This window comes from Sinohyriopsis cumingii, chromosome 4, assembly GCF_028554795.1.
Source record: "Sinohyriopsis cumingii isolate HCF-2022 chromosome 4, ASM2855479v2, whole genome shotgun sequence".
NCBI classification, from domain to species: domain Eukaryota; kingdom Metazoa; phylum Mollusca; class Bivalvia; order Unionida; family Unionidae; genus Sinohyriopsis; species Sinohyriopsis cumingii.
This window is the reverse complement of record NC_142964.1, coordinates 22704363-22722854: the sequence shown is the minus strand read 5'-3', so window position 1 is coordinate 22722854 and position 18492 is coordinate 22704363. Positions and strand designations below refer to the sequence as shown.

The 18492-nt window shown below is 37.1% G+C and overlaps 1 protein-coding gene across 1 annotated transcript in view; it reads left to right on the top strand.

Moving 5' to 3' along the window:
* Positions 1–15697: 15697 nt before the first annotated feature.
* Positions 15698–18492, top strand: part of LOC149800805 (serine incorporator 5-like) — a 102130-nt gene continuing 99335 nt past the window's right edge. Inside the window, exon 1 of the mRNA XM_089954797.1 lies at positions 15698–16102. Coding sequence (XP_089810923.1) covers positions 16079–16102 — 24 coding nt within the window. The 5' untranslated portion in view covers positions 15698–16078. The remainder of the gene's footprint in view (positions 16103–18492) is intronic.

Sequence of the window (18492 nt, the reverse complement as noted above, 5' to 3'; positions counted from 1 at the left end):
GATGCATTCCTCCCCATCTTTTGCTATGTGCGTTGAAGTCACAGGATATCATGTATTCATTTGTTGTGCTGATGAGCTGGGCATAGTTAAGGGGGGAGACGTGAGGCATTAAAAAAATTGAATACAAACTGTCCACTAAGGTCGAGTACCGGTTGATACTCAAGGGGTGTACGGGTCGTTTGTGGCTACAGGGTGTTGTTGAAATGATGTATTTGGGAGTGAGTCACTGACAAAGATGGCTAGACCACCACCTTTTAGCTCATTATCTCTCATAGTGAAGTTGCTGGCTGAATAACTTGCGATTTTTGGTATATTTTGTTTTATTTTTTTATATGGATAACTGTTTCTTGAATGACTATCAAATCATTAATTCCGGTTTATTAATATTTAATCCCCGGCTCTTCCATTGCCAGCTTACTAAATTCTTTTTCCTAGTTGTATCCATTTCTGTTGTTATAGTTAATTATGTTAGAATGTCCAGACTGGAGACCGCACCGCTTTATATGGCACAAGCGCGGACGCAAAAGTAAACATCCCTGTGGTGTTTAGGGTTGGAACGCTATAGCTTATCTCATCGTGAGAGAGAGAGAGAGAGAGAGAGAGAGAGAGAGAGAGAGAGAGAGAGAGAAAGAGAGAGGTCAAAGAGCATAAATTCACAGGGTTCATTTTTAAAACTAACCACCAACAATTATTTTTTCATAATATTTTTTTTTCAACCAAGCATTAACCAACACATAACATAACAATTCATACAATATAAAAAAAAACTATTTTTGACAAGGTTGACAACGTTGTGAAGTCAAATTAGACTTCCACTGATGGAGTTCATTTGGCCTTGATGTTGGTCATAAAACTGTCTATCTACTTTGTCATCGTTTCTAGAAGAGTCACGATCAAGTCTTCCATAGCTTTCAATAGTCAAGAATGACTTCTCTCAAACTGTTGACTTCAAGAGTGTTATCGAATTCGGCATACAAGTTGACGTTCACCGTCTCGGTTAGAGCTTCTGCAAACTGAAGTTCCACACGAAGTTGGCCAGAATTTATAGGGTGGAAATGTACCTCGTCGCTGCTTTGGTCTGGAGCGAAATCAAAGGCCCACAAAGCGTAGCCTCCTGCATAATCATCGTACGAAATGCCGTAACTAGTGTTGGTCCCTAACCGTCCTGTTTCTCGTAGGCCCTAAATCTCTGCTATTTTGAACAATACATTTATGCCTGTTCTCAGGAAGGCTTCTTTTGGTTATATTTATCGCTGAATATATTTTGGAGAAATCTTCTCCGTGCGTCAAAGCGGCATCTTTCAAGGCATGCATTCCTCGCAACACCATGGGTTTCAAAAAGGGGGCTACCAAACGAAACACCGATTTCAGCACATCTCTTAAACCATGTCTTCGCGGTCGAGCGAATCCTCGGTACAAAGGATACATGGCTTACAAGTCGTTAATGGTGGGGCTTTCCCTTTGGTGGATTTTTTTTTTCTTCTTTCCCAGATATCCTTTTCTAGGAATGTTGACACTGTCGAAATATGACTTGCTGACGGTTAAATAACGAGGATATACAAATACGCGGTGAACATGATAGATGTTTCGACATCCTTCGTCATTAGCCCCGACAGAATCCACTTTGAAAGGAATGATTCGCAGTAACGTTACGCAGGTGTTTCCCATCACGTTGTACCTCACCATATCGGAGTACACAAAGATCAAATTTAGTCCTTGGTTCAGTTCTACAGGGCTCGAAAAAAACTCGCAAAAGTCAAGATGTTGGCGATGGGTGGCATGAGTGGACTCTTGATCATCTTGAGGTCTCCACCCAAAATGTCAAACAATTCAGGACAAAATGTAAAGGACAACGTTTTGGCATCCTGAAATTTCATCAGCAGGCGACGAGCAACTTTATGATACTCGAGGGTGACACTTCGTTGGGATTTGTTTAAGGCTTTGCCAGAAAGCGCCTTGAATATGTCAGCAATCGTGTCCACCAGATGTTGACGCGAAAATAATAGCCTCAGATAGTTGTACCGCTATCGCTGGACACTTGTCGTTTCATAGAGGCATCTACAGCTTCGTTTTCATTCAAGTATTGTTGCACTTGGTCATTCAGAACTTCGACCTCAAAAGTGTTTTGATTTGTGTAGGGTGAACCATTTCCATCAAAGCCACTTCCCAATGGGCTTCTTGATCCATTTGGATGGTCTGAGGTAATTTGGCCGTGAAACAGCACAAAGTATTGTGGGGAAACACATCCATGGAACTGTCACTGGGTAAAGTTAAGAAAAATTGGTTAATCATAATTGCAGAGTTCTGCTGTCCGACGAGTCACTGGATGTCAGAGGAGTGTCCAAAAGAGGATTATGGTGGTTGTTTTTTTGGTGACTGACGTTGGACGCAAGGCTCCCGTTGTTACCGTTAGAGTAGTTCATGGAAGGATTGGGGAAAAGGGAACCGATGCAGCTGCTCAGCAAAATGGTTGACAATTGTTTGTCTCCTTGTTGCAAACTTAAATTGGCAATGACAGCACCAATGACACAATATACCACAAAGATATGGCAGAAAAAGACGATTTTTATTTTAGCCACACGTTCTCCACACTACACCAACAAGGGTTGCTTTTGTAGATCTTGTAGTGAAGAACTGGGAGAAGGAGTGGTCGCTGTGCTAGTCCAGGTTGTATTGAAGGGCATTCTGTTCACTTCTTTTTAAAGTCGATGACTTGCGAAGCGTCGATCCAAGAATCAAAACTGGGAAGATATTCTTTCCAACGTACTTTCTTTGTTCGAGAATGATTTCGATGTCGTACACTTCGTCTTCTTTTTTGATCACGCGTTGTAACTCGGAAAACAAAAAGGTTCCTTTTAATACTTCTCCGTTCATGTCTTCAAATTTATAGGAGGCAGGATTTCGGCCATGCACTCGTCCAGTGACACGAACCAATTCTGTGGTCCAGTTGGGTAAGTAACCTTTATCGAAAGTGCGTTTGTTTCTGCCAATGCGTACCCGATATCCCGTCGTGAATACTTTACTTTTCTTTGGAATAGCCAGTCAGAAACAAACCAAACAGGCGCTCAATGGCGGTCACTTCGTTGTCAGGAGTCACTTGGAAGGTGGGGGGGGGGCATATCCGATGATCCGATGGTAATATTGATTGTACGCTTTGACCAGGTGCGGTAAGACGTCGATGTACTTGAGAGTTATTTGATGCGTAAAATATTTCCACATGCGTCCTTTCAAGGTGCGTTGAAAACGTTCCACGATGCTGGCTTTGGTTTTGGGATTCTCGGTGGAGAAAATATTAATGTCTCGTTTCTTTAATTCTTTTTGAAAAACTTAGTTCAGAAATTCTATGCCTTTCTCTGTTTGCCATCGTACAGATTGACGAAAACTTTCTTTCAACACCAGTTTGAGGGCTCGCACTAACTCATTGCTCGATTTGGAAGTCAAAGGCACCACCCAAGCAAATTAGGAAAAGACGTCGATAACACAAAACAAATATTTGTAGCCACGATCGTAGGTGGCCAAATGACAGACATCGGCTAAATCGGCTTGCCATTGATGATCGATGTCCTCCACTCGGGTGCGATTTTTGAAAAACTTTCGTCGAATGGATTTGTATAAGGTGTACGTGGCTTGTTCTTGTAACCATCGTTGCACGTGAGGTAAATGGACATTTTTAAGTCGGGTTATAGCAGCACGATACAATTTCTGAACTCCTCCGTATCCCGCTGGATGGATCGTAGTAAATGCTGGCTAACACATTTTTCATCGCCCTTTTTGTTACCCACTGTTCACTGATGCTACTCTGGATGGGAGAGGTGGTGTTGGTTTGGAAGCGGCCTTTTTAACTTCTGTCGAAGGAGGAGTAGACAGCATCTTTTTAACCAAAGCTTTGAGTTCTTCTCGTTGATGTGTGGGAGAAGGGGTCAGCAACGATCCTAAAACCTTACTAGGGATGGGAGCCGCTGACGGTGTTTGAAAGACTTCTCGTACGTCTTCTTCCTCTAGCATCCATGTGGCTGCATCTGTCTAGGTCACTATGGGTAGTGGTGGAGGTGATGGAATTTTCATTAGGGTCATAAAATCTTTCAGAGTCGGTCGATCTGTTTTCGTCTAAAGCTTTCTGGTGAAAAAGTTGAAGTCGTTGAAACACTTGAGGTACCATTGAGCTTTTTCCGTGTCTGACAAATCGCTGCGATCTATCAACGATTGCAATTCGTGTTGTAACTGGGAGATTTTTGTCAAATGAGGATTTGGAGGTAAATGCGGGGCCCGTTGGTCTTGCCAATGATGAAATTTCATCCATCGTTTGTAAGTCAGTTTTCGTCGTTTCATCGGATTCCAAAGGTCACGTCTGAAATCTTTTGACCCCAAAGGTTTCTTTTATCTTCTTGGTCTTTTTTATCTTGCCCCCATGAGTCCTCCCAGCATCGTTCCCAATAATCCTCTGAGCAAGGGTAATAACAACATGGGCGAAATTCCTCCGCGTTGTGCCAACATCTTTATCTTTTGACGGATGAGTAATTTCTTCTGGATCATTTGGCGAAGAACATGTCGATTCTTTCTGATGTTGAGACAAATGCATCGTGCCTTTCAAGACATTCAGGCAACATTCACAAAGGTATTGACGTCGTCTTTCGAGGATGTTTGAATGATTTGTTTTCGCATGGGTGGAGGGGCTTTGGGCAAAACGGAGAACACGTCCCAATGTTTGGCTAAACGAAGAGGCAGTCTTTTTTTTTTTCTTCTTTCCTTTGGGGTTAGAAAAGAGATGACTTCTGGGGGATAACATCTTTGTTTGTTCCGGAGCACAAAAACATTGATACATATCGTCTGGTACAGGTATTTTATATAGTGGAATGTGTCGCCATTGTTTGTCGGTCCGTCGTATCATCTACACGGCAGGCATCGCTCGTAGTGGAGGGGTACACAACGGACTGTATCGGGACAGTTCTTGCTTAGATAAATCCAGTAAACTCTGTAACATACCCGATCTCTTTTGGACTTTGATTTTGGGGTACTTTGTTAGCACCTGCTGAAGCAGCTAAAGAGGTGGAGGGTTTCACCGCTGAAGGCGAAGTTCCTGGAGACACCGATTTCCACTTTTTTCATCAAATTAGGAAAGATGCGTGTCAAATCGGGTTTGGCTGGCATCTCCAGCAACGGAGAAGTGGAAGAACCTGAGGCTACTGGAGACGCGATCACCGTCGATGCAGGTCGTGGCTTGGGGATGTAAGGTTGCGTCCTGCCCGAGGTGCCTCTCTTATGGGTAGAAACTGTTTTCTGTGATCATTTCTGTGGACTTTCCTTTTTCTGGCATTATGACCTGGTCTTGTCACAACTGCTGTTTTTCTTCTGGGTACGTTTGGGTCGGGGTGGCTTTTTGCTTGGGGATGACTTTGGGGGCATTGGGGTCCCATTTTAAGAGGGAGCGAGTGATGACACTTTCTAGAGAATCGCTACCTCCAGGTTTCAAAATGATTTGCTCTTTGGTTTGAGTGTCGATGCGGGGATCTGCCGGTTGCGTCAAGACTACTTTGTTTCTCTCAAAAAAGCGTTTGGTTTCATGAGGAATGTGAATGATGCCTTGCAGTAATTGACGTGCTGTCACCGTAAACCATCGTAAGACCTCTGAGACTGGATTCAAAGACACGAGCACGTATTTATTGAATTATTTCGCGATTGATACCTTACAAAGCACAAATCAATTTGACGGGAAGATGAAGCCGAAGGATGTCATATTAACGATGTGTGAGACAGCCCAAAAGTGTCAGAGGTTTTTATAGATTTTTTTAAGTAAATGGGGACGTGTACACAACGGGTCCTCCGTCTTGGCACCAGTGGTGAAACAGATGGTACGAAATCGCAAATAATTGGTGATCGTGGGTTTTAAATCCGCGAGTAAATAGGCGTGAGGGGTTTGAGTGGCATCGTCGTACGCATGAGTCAGCCAAGGAGTTCCTAACTGTTTGGCTAACATTTGCACTTGTGATTTGTCGCTCTGAGTTTTAAACAAGACCACGTAATTACGATGGATGGGCTTTACTTTGCTGAAACAAATTTTTGGTGATGTAAATGACACTGTCATTACGGTGATGCCCTTGGCACGTAAACCACAGTTTAATTCCATCTTCGTCTTATCCTAACATGTCGTCGAAGATGACCAGATGGGTTTGACTAGGGTCAGACACGATCCCGTCGTCTTCCCCAGGAATGCCTTCCACAAACACACTGAATCACCTTGACTTTCTCGCAGGAGACTATACGCCGATTGCCACTCTTTGTAACAACACACGATACGTTGAGGTAGACGATCGATCAAATGATGTTTATTTTCGATCAAACGTTTGACAAATTCGGTTTTGCCTGAACCGCTTGGTCCAGCGATTAACATGTTAAAGGGATGGCGAAGATACAAGGCCTCTCAACTGGCACGATCTATGTCTTCGTCGATGACTTTGAAAGTGAGGGAAGAGGGAACAAGAGACAAAAGAGGTAGCCATAGTGCAGGAAATGTCACTTTTAAAACGAAGACAGACAAGATACGAGTTTTTATACTCTTCCAGGACATGTTTATTTCAAAAGAATTTTAAAATGGAACACGAAAGACAAAAATACATAAAGGAAAAAGGGTTAAGTACATCGATAAAATACACATTAAAACGATCAAAGTGTTTGTGTGTGTGTGTGTGTGTGTGCGTATGTGTGCGCGCGTTCGTTTGTGTGGATGTGTGTTTGTTTTTTCCTTAACAAAAACCTTATTCCTAAACACAAAAAATAGTGATTGTTTGTGGGGTTTTCTTTGTGTGTGTGTGTTTGTGTGCGCGCGTACGTTTGTGTGTATGTGTGTTTGTGACATGTCTATGTCTCTGTCTGTGTCTGTAACCCTGTCTCTAACCACGTCTCTATGTCTATGTCTCTATTTTTTCCCTAGAGTAACGTGTATTCAGCTCTTGCCACACTGTTCCGCCCGTTTGAGGTCAGCCACTTGCAACATTGTTGCCAGTGTCCAGTACCGTGACGTCACCATGTTCAATTCATCTTGTCCATAGACAGTATCAATCCCTTGTCGTTGTGTTCAATTTCCCTTGTCCGTAGAGTATACCACTCTTGTTCAATTTCCCCTTGTCCGTAGACAGTCCCAATCCATTGTCCCTATAGTTTCCTGTTAAATTCCCATTGATCCTATAGTAACCTATCCATGTTAGACCCTATAGGGCCAGACCCCTATTTTAATATAGAAGTCCCATAGATCCTATTTCGCCCCCTTTACTACTAATATATACCCTAGAAGAAGAAAGGGAACTACGAGGTAAGATTTATGCGGTTGAAGTAGTAAACCTCATTTCAAAAATTAGCTTATATGAACCTAGAATTAGAAATGCATGATACGAAGAGAACGATAGTTTGAAACATGACATTCCTATTAAAAATGAGTCAAACAGAGCAAACTTAAAATAATTGCTACAATTTACTTGAAATACAATAGCACAAATCTATGGGTAACTAACAGAGTTGGACAAAATCTTCAGAGAAAATATTAATAAAGCTTAGGAAAAGATTGTCTGACATTTGTTAAACGATTACGTTGATCCAGTGTTTCTTGACAAATTTCGAGGGAAAAAAAAAACATTTGGCTACGGTGTCTTTAAAAGACTGACCAAATTTAAAATTGGTGACACGGGTTATTATGATACGTTTTGAAAATGGGCTGTCTGTCCATTTTGACAAAGTTTCCAAAATGGTGTCTAGCGTTTTATGAAAAGTGATGAAAATTGGTTACAGTTGCTCAGCAAAATAGCATCGACACAGTTTTATTGTTTTAAAAGATCGATGGTCACGCTTGACTGGTATAGTTCTTATTTTTATTTTAATGCGGGTGCCAGTACTAGTATCTCTGGATGACTGGTTCTTGAACATGGTGGTAGGTCACATGTTAATGGTCTAGGTTTGTTTTCAAACACAATAAAACCGTTTATCTTATTAGCCGAAAAATCACAAATCTCACCAAATTAGAGGGCTTAAATACAATGAAACAAATCTTTATTTGATTTATCTACTAAATATGGTTAATAATTTATCGTAGAGTGTTATTTTGTACAAGATGATATAAGCAGAGCAACACAGTTCACAGAATATAGGATACAGTTAAGTATCACTGTGAGCAGTCTAAAATTTGTTGCCATATCTTCAGGCCCGGCCCTAGGGCAAGGCGAAGGAGACTACTGCATTGGGCCCCGCGCTTTCAGGCAATGCAACTTTTTTGCTTGGGGCCCCGCGCTCATCGCTTGCTGCCTTTGGCCCCGCACATCCTAGGGCCGGGCCTGCGTTTCTTGTGGTTAAATGACATCAAACTTTATTTGTAGCAGCAAGGTAAATCAAGACCTATTGCCTATTTGTACGAGTGTCGTCCATTCACGTAAGGTCAGCGTTCAGTCGGGATAGAATTACATCATGTTCAATTCATTCATATTTATCTACATATTTTTGTATTTAAGATACATACGCAAACTCTGTTGGCAATAAAGAAATACGATTACATACGTTATTTCCAACTGTGTCACCACAACCTTTCGTTATAACAGTCGTAACTATGTCAATTAAAGACGTACAGAGTATTTGTTTAAAGTGTCACTCTGCAGTACTGTTATTCTCAGACACTATATATGACTTAGGGTAGATATGTACGGTGAGAGATGGCCTGGTTGTGCTGTAATTGTGGCTGAGATGCTTTATTTAAAATGAAGTTTTATTGATAGTGTTTTACAATTTTTTTTATATTAAGTTTGAACGTTTTCGAAAATACCGAATTTAATGCCATGCAGGATATCTGTATTTTAAAATGCATCAATGGAATAGATAATGCGGTCGGGGTGGGTGGGACTAGATATGGTGATGCAATAGATTCCTATTTTGCATTATTGCAGCTTTAAATATTGACATTTTTAACTATCTTTGTTATAACAGAAATAATATTTTGTTAGTTACGGTGTGTCTGGAAATCTGGATAGGTCAAGTATTAATATTTGTATTACATGAAATACATGCGCAGAGAAAATATCTGTATCTTAAATCACTGATTTGTTTTGACAGGAGTTATTCGATTTATGAAGCTATTTACTGAGCAATACTAACATGAAAAATGTGATCTGCATTAAGCAGCGGCGGTTTTAGAGCTGTGCGGGACCGATGCTAAATGAGGATAGTGAGCCTCCAAAATCTAATTTTGATATCAACTGAAAAAATGATGTGAAATATTCATAGAAAAATTCAGGCTTGTTTTCAAAATTAAATTTATTTTTTAAATAATCTGTTTTAATTATAATCTGTTTTAATCTAACTCCAAACGTTTTGGGTCCCCCTAGCTTGCGGGTGCGGTGCGATCGCACCTTTTGCACCTCGTAAAGATCGCTATTGCCTTTAAGTAGATTCAAGGTTTACCTGCTCGCTATAAAACACCGGCGATCTTCATAGATTTTAATCAAAAATTATATTGCAAAACTCTTCTTGGAATTTTATATTTTCCCTTAATTTAGTCAGGTATTGATACTTCTTTAGTTCAGGATAGATATTACTCAATATAATACAATATTAACATTTTTATGTAATTTTGTGGAAAATAGTGTACGTTGCAGACGGACCAAATATATGCAAAATGCAGCCAATACAATTACAATCTTAGGAAACAATAATTAATATATGCTCCGCGTAGTACACCTTTATAAACTCCTCCCGTATTAGTTACAACATAAATCAACTGAAGTAACTCAGTGTGTACAGGCTTAAGGTATAATTTTAGAGTTCAAGTTTTAACCTTCTGCTTACTTATAACTTGAAATGTATAACTAACTGGTCAAAATATGCAGTGATCTTAGTCTGTTTATGACCTGTTAGGCTGCTGCTTAAAGTGGGGCCAATACGAGAGTATATCACAATAATACACATGCAGCTCTGAGAATTTTGAAAGACGTATAACGCTCAGTTCACTGTCTTGAATATTGCTTGCTGTTGACGCATGCAGCTTTTCTTTATGGAAATACAGCTAAATCTGTGTATAAAAAGAGAAATAAACTGACGGCTATCAATGATCGTTCCTGCCAAGTAGAGTTTTTCATTGTTATGTATATCTGTATTTTTTGTAACTCCCGGCACACGATTTTATTTCATTTTTATAATTCTTATTCATGGCTGTAATGTGTACAAAATATCTTTAGTTAAGCTTGACCTACTTGAGTTTAATCTGTAAAGAGTATAATATTGCATATGCTTAATAAATAGATGTTTACGTATGTGTTGAAAATTGTTAATAATAATCCTAATAATTCGACTTAAATGGCGCCTATGGCGTAGTTTCTCAATGACTGGTGGGATATCGATGTTTCCAGAGAAAGCCTGTAAATTCCCAATGGTTGCGCTAGGTCACGTGACTGCCGAATTCGAAGCAAAATCAATAGTGTATTTTGTCACGTGGGGTCTATTGCGAAGTATGGCGCAATATAAGGCGTATCTAAGGAGAAAATTAAGCAATCAGATTCATTCCGATTTTTTTAATCATTCACACTTTTTGTGTTCCTGATGTAAGTCTGCAGACTTGTTTTATGTTGTACTTAGATATTATTCGAGAGGGAAAAATGACGTTTATTTGGACTGTTCATTGGAAATTTTAAAAAAATTGCTCATTATATGGACTATAATATTATTCTGGATTTGTTATAAATTATTCGAAGGAATTCAGGATAACGCCATCTTGACAACGTCACAATTCTTGGAGGACCAGTACATTTCCGTAACTGAAATTTATAATGAACTTTTCATTCATTTAGGACTTTCAAAGATTTGTCTCAAGGCTAGTTTTGGATTCCCTCCATAATACTAAAAGTTCCTCACACATGCTTTATTTATAATTTTGATAATTAAATTGTTTGTTAAGTTTTATAATACTTATTGGCTTTGCTTCCTTTCTGTTACTTAAGTTTGTGACCATAGAGTCGTAACATTCATCATCATGTGATCCTGAATCTTCTAGTTTAAGATTATCAAATCAAATAACATGAATCAGTTGCATAATTTTGCAGGTGTGACAATTTACTTATGTCGGCACAGATATCATGCAAAAGATTTAAACATATACACTATATATTATTAAAATGTAAATCAAATAAACATTGTTACTACCAATCGTATCTCTAAAGTTTCTGAATTACTTTAATGAGCTTTTTGTCTTCGTGGTATGTCATATAAGAAATAAAATGTTTTTATTAAAAAAAACTAAACATATGCCTGATGTTTTAAAGCATTATTATGTATTTCTTATTGAATATATACTTGTTAATTCTTGCGAGCTTAGATTCTGACCAAGCATTCTCCAAAACTTGCCTTGCATAAATATATATATATATATATCTATTGAATTGCCCGCTTAATTCCACCCACCTGACCCCTTTATCTGTTCCATTAATGCATTCCAGATTCAAGTATGCACAATGACATAAAAATTGGTTTATTACAAAATGCTGAAATTTAATATAAAATAACTGTAAAGCACAATTTATCAGATTTTCGTTCAAATAAAGTATCAGAGAGAGAGAGAGAGAGAGAGAGAGAGAGAGAGAGAGAGAGAGAGCATAACCATATGATTTCGCAGTCTCTCATCGTATCCCGAAAAAGCCTGTTGCGACACAGATTGAAATAACTAATTTAATGATATTTCCTTATTATCAACGCATTTTTGCATTCCTTCCGCCATCTTGCTTTCTCAACCGGGTATCGGCCATTTAACGGTGCATGATTGGGCCAGGATGCGCAGCAGCATGGGGGACAGACTTGGGGTTTAATGTAATTGCTGTAATTGAGTAAGATATTACAGTTAGACTGTATTTGTATTTGTATCTGAAATGGAATATCAACGATATGATGAAATTGTGTTTGTAATTGAAGGTCTAGATTTGTGTAATTGTTCAATTACGAGTCAGTTACAGAGGCAAAGATTAATGTATTTATTTGTTTTTTGTTTTTGTTTTTTAAAACAAAAAATATATAATGAAAGTTTATTTAGTGTTATTAATATTTAATTTGCATTGTTGTTAGTTAGTTTTTTAAATTAGTTTTATTTTATTTTATTTTATGCTATTGTAATGTATCTTTGTATGTTGGACTTAACTTTCTCCAAAATCGAGTTTGTTTTCTACTCGACTTGAATTATTGATTTTTTTAAATAAAAAATATTGTATTCTGTAAACAACTAGTACATAGCGAAAATATTCTCTATGTTTATTGGTTTATTATCAGGATCATTATTAATTGAAGTAAATATGTTTATTTGGGTCTGGGTCTAGGTTATTTAGATTCCCGTACCATTTTCCTGGTGTGCCCGACATTGTCCAGGTTATATATTATAATTTTAGCAACTGACTTTCTAATAATAACTAACTTTTATTTTGTAAACATTAAGAACTTTCTAGAAGGTTATTTTCCATCAGGTAATATTTTTTAAAAATAAATTGTTAATTGTGACCTGAGGTCTAGTAGAGGACCATGTAATTTTGTCACTGGAATGATTATTCATTCGTGCTTAAGATCTAGCAGAATCAGTTTGTTTTATGGTTGTGTTCAGTGTTCGTTTGAATTTATTTAATAAAATTATTTAATTCAGTTATTATTTTCTCTGGAAATACAGAGTGCTCATAAAAAATAATATTCTTGGGCAGAGACATTTACTGGGATTTATAGTGAATTCGAAGCTGGAATTATATCACTGTGTTTCCACAAAAGACAGTTTCAGCATCATCTTTATAAAGGTTGCCAAAGATACATCAACTCGTCAGCGTTGGACTTAATTTGAATTTCTATTAAAGTTTATTCAAAACTTTAAATTATTAGGGCTTGTGTCTGTAATTCTATGAATATTTTGGGATTTAATTCGCAATACCGTAATTTTTTTTTCTTTTTCATTTTCACTTTGTAATCTAGGGAAATAAATATTTTGTTGAATTTTACAAAGCTTGTTGCTCTTTTCTGTTACGTATTCTGAGAGCATTGACTCGTAACATTAGAAACATCAAGAATAATTTAGCTAAAAGTTGAATGTGTTGAAATACTAAATCAGATGAAAATTGTTCAGTTACGAGTCAGTTAAAACAGCAAAGATAAATTAGCTTTAATTCCAAACAAACTATATAAAATTTGGAAAATATACATATTTGTCTTAACCGGAAGTGTTATTAGGCTTAAAATGTAGGCATTAATATACAACAAGCAATAAGACTATGGATTTTTTGTAAGAAAACTTTGGATATGAATGAGAGCAGAGAAGTTTTTGGAATTGAGCATACATACATACATACATACATACGTACGTACGTACGTACATACATACATATATACATACATACATACATACATACATACATACATACATACATACATGACTTATGGGCACCAGAATGTTTATCAGTATGTTGTTGTTGTTGTGGGTTTTAACGCCATTTTTCAGCACACGATAGGCTATACATGGCGGCCAGTATTAATGTTGGAGGAAGAACCCGGGAAAACCCCGAAAAGAACCACCGACCCACGAGAAGCAACTGGCAAGCTTTCTCGCATAGCCACATTGGCTGAATCCGCAGTATGTTGTAACAAGATTATAAAAAATTGTAATGTTTCACAGACACAATAAGCATTTTATGTAACTGGTTTGCATATGTTTACTCCTTATCATATATCTCTTATAAATTATGTCAAGTTTGCTTATAATGTATATTTTTGATATAACAGATGCATAAAATACTCAAACCATAAAATACTCAAACCAAAATTATTTGTCTTTTTTTGGTCTCATTAGGAGAAAGAAGTAATTCTATTTGTAATTGACAAAAATAATTGTAATTGTAATTGAACAGTCATGACTTCGAGTAATTGAAATTGTAATTGAACAGTCATGACTTCGAGTAATTGAAATTGTAATTGAACAGTCATGACTTCGAGTAATTGAAATTGTAATTGAACAGACATGACTTCGAGTAATTGAAATTGTAATTGAACAGTCATGACTTCGAGTAATTGAAATTGTAATTGACATTCGCAAGCACATCGTAATTTTAGTTGTAACTAACCAAAGCAATAGACACAACTCTGACGGGATGCCAGAGTACCAGGCTAGTGTTGGGTCAATGCGATTCTGATCTTTCTCGCTATTCATTTCTTTGCAAAATAGATGCATAAAATTACCATCTAATCTATTAGGATTATCTTGGCTATTGTATTTGACCGTAGGAATAACCGAGATGTTACAAATTACACCCCCCCCCCCAAAAAAAAAAAAAAAAATATCAGTCGTAACTTCTCGGGCAATACTTGTTTTGCAAATAGCCAAAGTGGTCAGAAATGAAAACTCGAGAAATTGGAGGTATTATCCGTAGGGTTGATCTCAAATTTGCGAACGGTGTCTATCCATCTGGACATAGAACACAATTAATTTTACTATATGTTCTCTACATTTGTTTCTCAGTACTGACCTTTCCACTGTGTGACAATCAATACAAATCATATGTTAATCTAAAGATGATTTCACGGTGAAGTTCTCGTCAAAGGCTGACCTGCTCTTTTTTGAGATGCTAGACTGTCAACATACCAGCATGTAAACAGAACACAGATTTCACTTCCGGATCATCACCAAGGCCTTATTACTCACTGTGCACTGTCGCCGAAATACACACAGACAACAACACCCTGAGCTCATATTCTCAAGAATAAACAATTACTTTTAAATCCCTACCAAAAAAGCATAAATAAAACTCTTCTATCACCACCAAACTGAAAGAGGGAAAAATGGTCTAAAAATAGACAAGAACTACATTGGGTACTGAACTGGAAGTACTAATTGCGACCCGATTCCATCTGTTCTGCGCCATCTTTCATGGCATTATTCATTTTCTTTGATTCAAATGCGTGCAGTAGTTAAAGATCTGTCCCTTCCATGTATGTAAGTCAGTATTAAACTTAATGTTGATAAATTCAATATGTAAAGGCGATCCATACTTCAAAGGCAGAAAGCCTCGAACAAGATAAAAATAAAATAAAATGTTAAAAAACCAACCCCTAATTCTGGACCAATATAATATGGTGGTTATATATTCAGTATCCGTCTTAAATGATTTTTCAGATTTTGTCTCCATGCCAGATGGAATTTTGATAAAGAGCCAACTTTGTTTATTTTTTTCTTCTGATTGTTACTTTGCTGTCTTTTTTCTTCATTCTATATAAAAGTTTCCATTTTTTTAAATATTAGTCCATAAATATAGAATTTGATGATTAGACAATTATGCTATACTTATTGGGAAAAGGCATTCTACGATTATTAAACGAGAACAAGGAAAATAAAAATAATAATAAAAAATAATAATAATTTTTTAAAAAACGAAAATTTACGAAATCACGAAGTAATCATGTCGTATCAGTTACGGTTATTCGTGCTTCAAGAGTTATTTATTTTTTCATCGACACAACCCAAACTATACTGAAAATAGGCACCCTAGTTGGTAGTCTGATAAATCCACCAACCCAATCCCTCATCTGTGTTGATAATGATGGATCTTGTGTGTGGGGCTCATTGATCGGCTTACCTATTTGGGCCTTCCCACAATGATGCACTTCATTAACCCCAGCATGTATATTCGCCGTTGATCAAAAACCATATGGAATTTCACATTGTAATGTTTTAGTGCAACTTTTTGTCCCATTTCTTGTGATCTGACATTTTTGGTGATTTTTATTCAACAGATCAGAATCTTGATGTGTTTCATTTAAAAAATGTAAGAGATCCATATCAATTAAAACGGCGAATTTTTCCGGAGGGAGGTGAAAGCAATTTCTTATAAACAACTTAAATACCGTGACACAGTGATGTACATTACGAAGCGTGTTCATTCACCGATGATAATGTACCTATTGAGAAGTCATTCAGCTGTGTAACTGCTGTTTTCGTCATAGCAATGTCTGGTTATAAGGTTTAAACTTTAATTTGGACCAGAATTTCCTGTTACGGTTGTGATATTTCAGTAGCGGGTAAACAGCTGATTGTCCCAAAATGGGTGGTTGCTGCGCTTCTCAGGTTGGTATCTCATGCATAAAAAACATTCAATCTCTCTCTTCCCTTCTTCTTTATTTCCTCTGTCGTTTAGATTATTGAATGTTTGTGTATGGATATAGGGTACCGTTATCGCCATTAATTGGTTGGGTTTAATCAGAATGCCTTCAAGTTAAATGTCCGTGGACAGTTGAACAATGCGCAAAAATTTGGACCCCCAAATGCCATGGTAAATAGTTGAACCGCATTAACCAAAGCTTATGTCATGAAGATTTTCATCATGTTAGTTGCGGTGATCCATGGTGTCTTCAAGCTTACATTTGGACTCAACGTTTGCAGTACAGAACGTCAGTTACTTGACAGTGTACGAAGAAAGAATGTATCATAGCAAAATATACCTGTTTGCATTAAAGATTTACTTATGAAAGATGAGATGTCTCCTATGTTAAAGCTGGGTACCAAACAACATTTTTAACACGGTATACCGTGGTATTACTGAATATACAGTGATATGTACCATAGGGTGCCAGAATTATGCTATCGGTAGGGACCAACAATTTTAATGTTCTGAATAGAGGCCAACACCTTCTCCATAAAATAATTCCATCTGTCAATACCTGAAAAAAATATCACAGAATAACAGAATATTATACCTATTACATTATTTGAAAAAAAAATTCTTAAGATAAAAGAAATGTTGCAGTTCAAAATAAAATTGCAGTCACCCCCTCACTCAAATGACATAACGGTAGATGAATTTTCTATGTGTACGTTAATTGTTGTATAATAAGTTGTAATCACACTGCTCCATTGGCCTGAGTGGTTAGAGTGTCCACCTCAGATGCAGGAGGTGGCAGGTTAGAACCTTGGCTGAGTCGTACCAAAGACATAAAAATGGTACTCGCAGCTGCCTCGCTTGGCACTCAGCATTAGGAGGTTAGTGTTAGAACTGGTCGGCCTGGTGTCAGGATAATGTGACTGGGTGGAACATGATGCTACATGTCTGCGGCATGATGCCCCAGAGCTGGACATTCCTATAAACTGCCACACTGCAGAAATCATAGCAATAAGACTGAAAAATTGTTAAAGCTATTTTAAAAATCCAAATCACACACATTATGTTGATATTAGAGAACTTGTTGATAAAAAATAGGAAGTGTTGTCACTGAAGCCTACAATTTACTATGTACATATTTGATATAATAGGCACAGAAACTTTGGGTGGGATGCCTACTCACAGGCAAGATATATATCAGAGAGAGCAAAAAAACATCCATTAAACGTAAAACACCCTCAGTGAACTAGAGAATGTCTAGTGGACTTAAGAAATTGCAAATTATTCAAACTGATAACGGAAGATACTTAGTCATACAAAGTTATGTACTTCACTTATTAAGATATGCTAGTAAATAACTAAAACATGACTTCTTTGTTTTTAAATCTGAAATAGTTTCAAAAGTGGCACTTGGCCTGGATATCATCACATTTGGACACCACTTTTCCATACATGATACATGTTAAACATGATTAAAGGATCATAAATGTAATTATATTTGTAATATTTAAAATTAATTTATGACAAATACAACTGTTCTGTAAAGAAAAAATAATTTTTTAAATTATTTTGTCATAAAAATGAAAATATGCTGTAAAAAATTAATTCCTAACAAGATTACTTGGGAATTTGCACATATTCATTACTGATGGAAACCACTGATGTACCCGTAAAATGGAAAAGTACCATGTATATACCACAAGAAAAAAATGACAGCTGCAGTAAACTGGTGTGATATATATATATATATATATATCTTGACAGGGTGTCATTTATTAATATTATGTAGAACACATAGGCTTATGAGGTGCACCCTAGGGACATACACTGTACTTGGAAACAGCAAGCCTTTAAATCGGCCACTTTACACAGCTGTTGTTCTGATGGTATTTGTGGGGCATGTTTTAGAGAAACTGGCAAATAAAACGGCTGTGTGATTTATCTGTCTCACATTGCAACTATGTACTTAGAGATATGACATGTGTTATATAAAATATCAAGAAAATCACAAAATTTGGACAAGTTCATGCTTTTATGTAAGATGGTGTTTGATATTTTGAAATGTTTTCATGCAAATGACAAGTACTTAAGAAATTTATGATTATGTCATTTCAGAGGAGGTAAATTTCCATAAGCATGAATGTTCTGATTAAAGCAATAAGAAATCATTACTCTGGATAGATCTGAATAGTTTCATTTGTCAGAACTGATTCATAATCCAAGTATCCTTTGACCATTCCCACCCTGTGTTTTAGATTTAGACAGATATGTCTGTGTAGTATACATTGTATAGTGGAAATTCACCAGTTATGTAGGGGTGATGTCTATGTAACATATCACAGACAGCCTTAGTGATTCT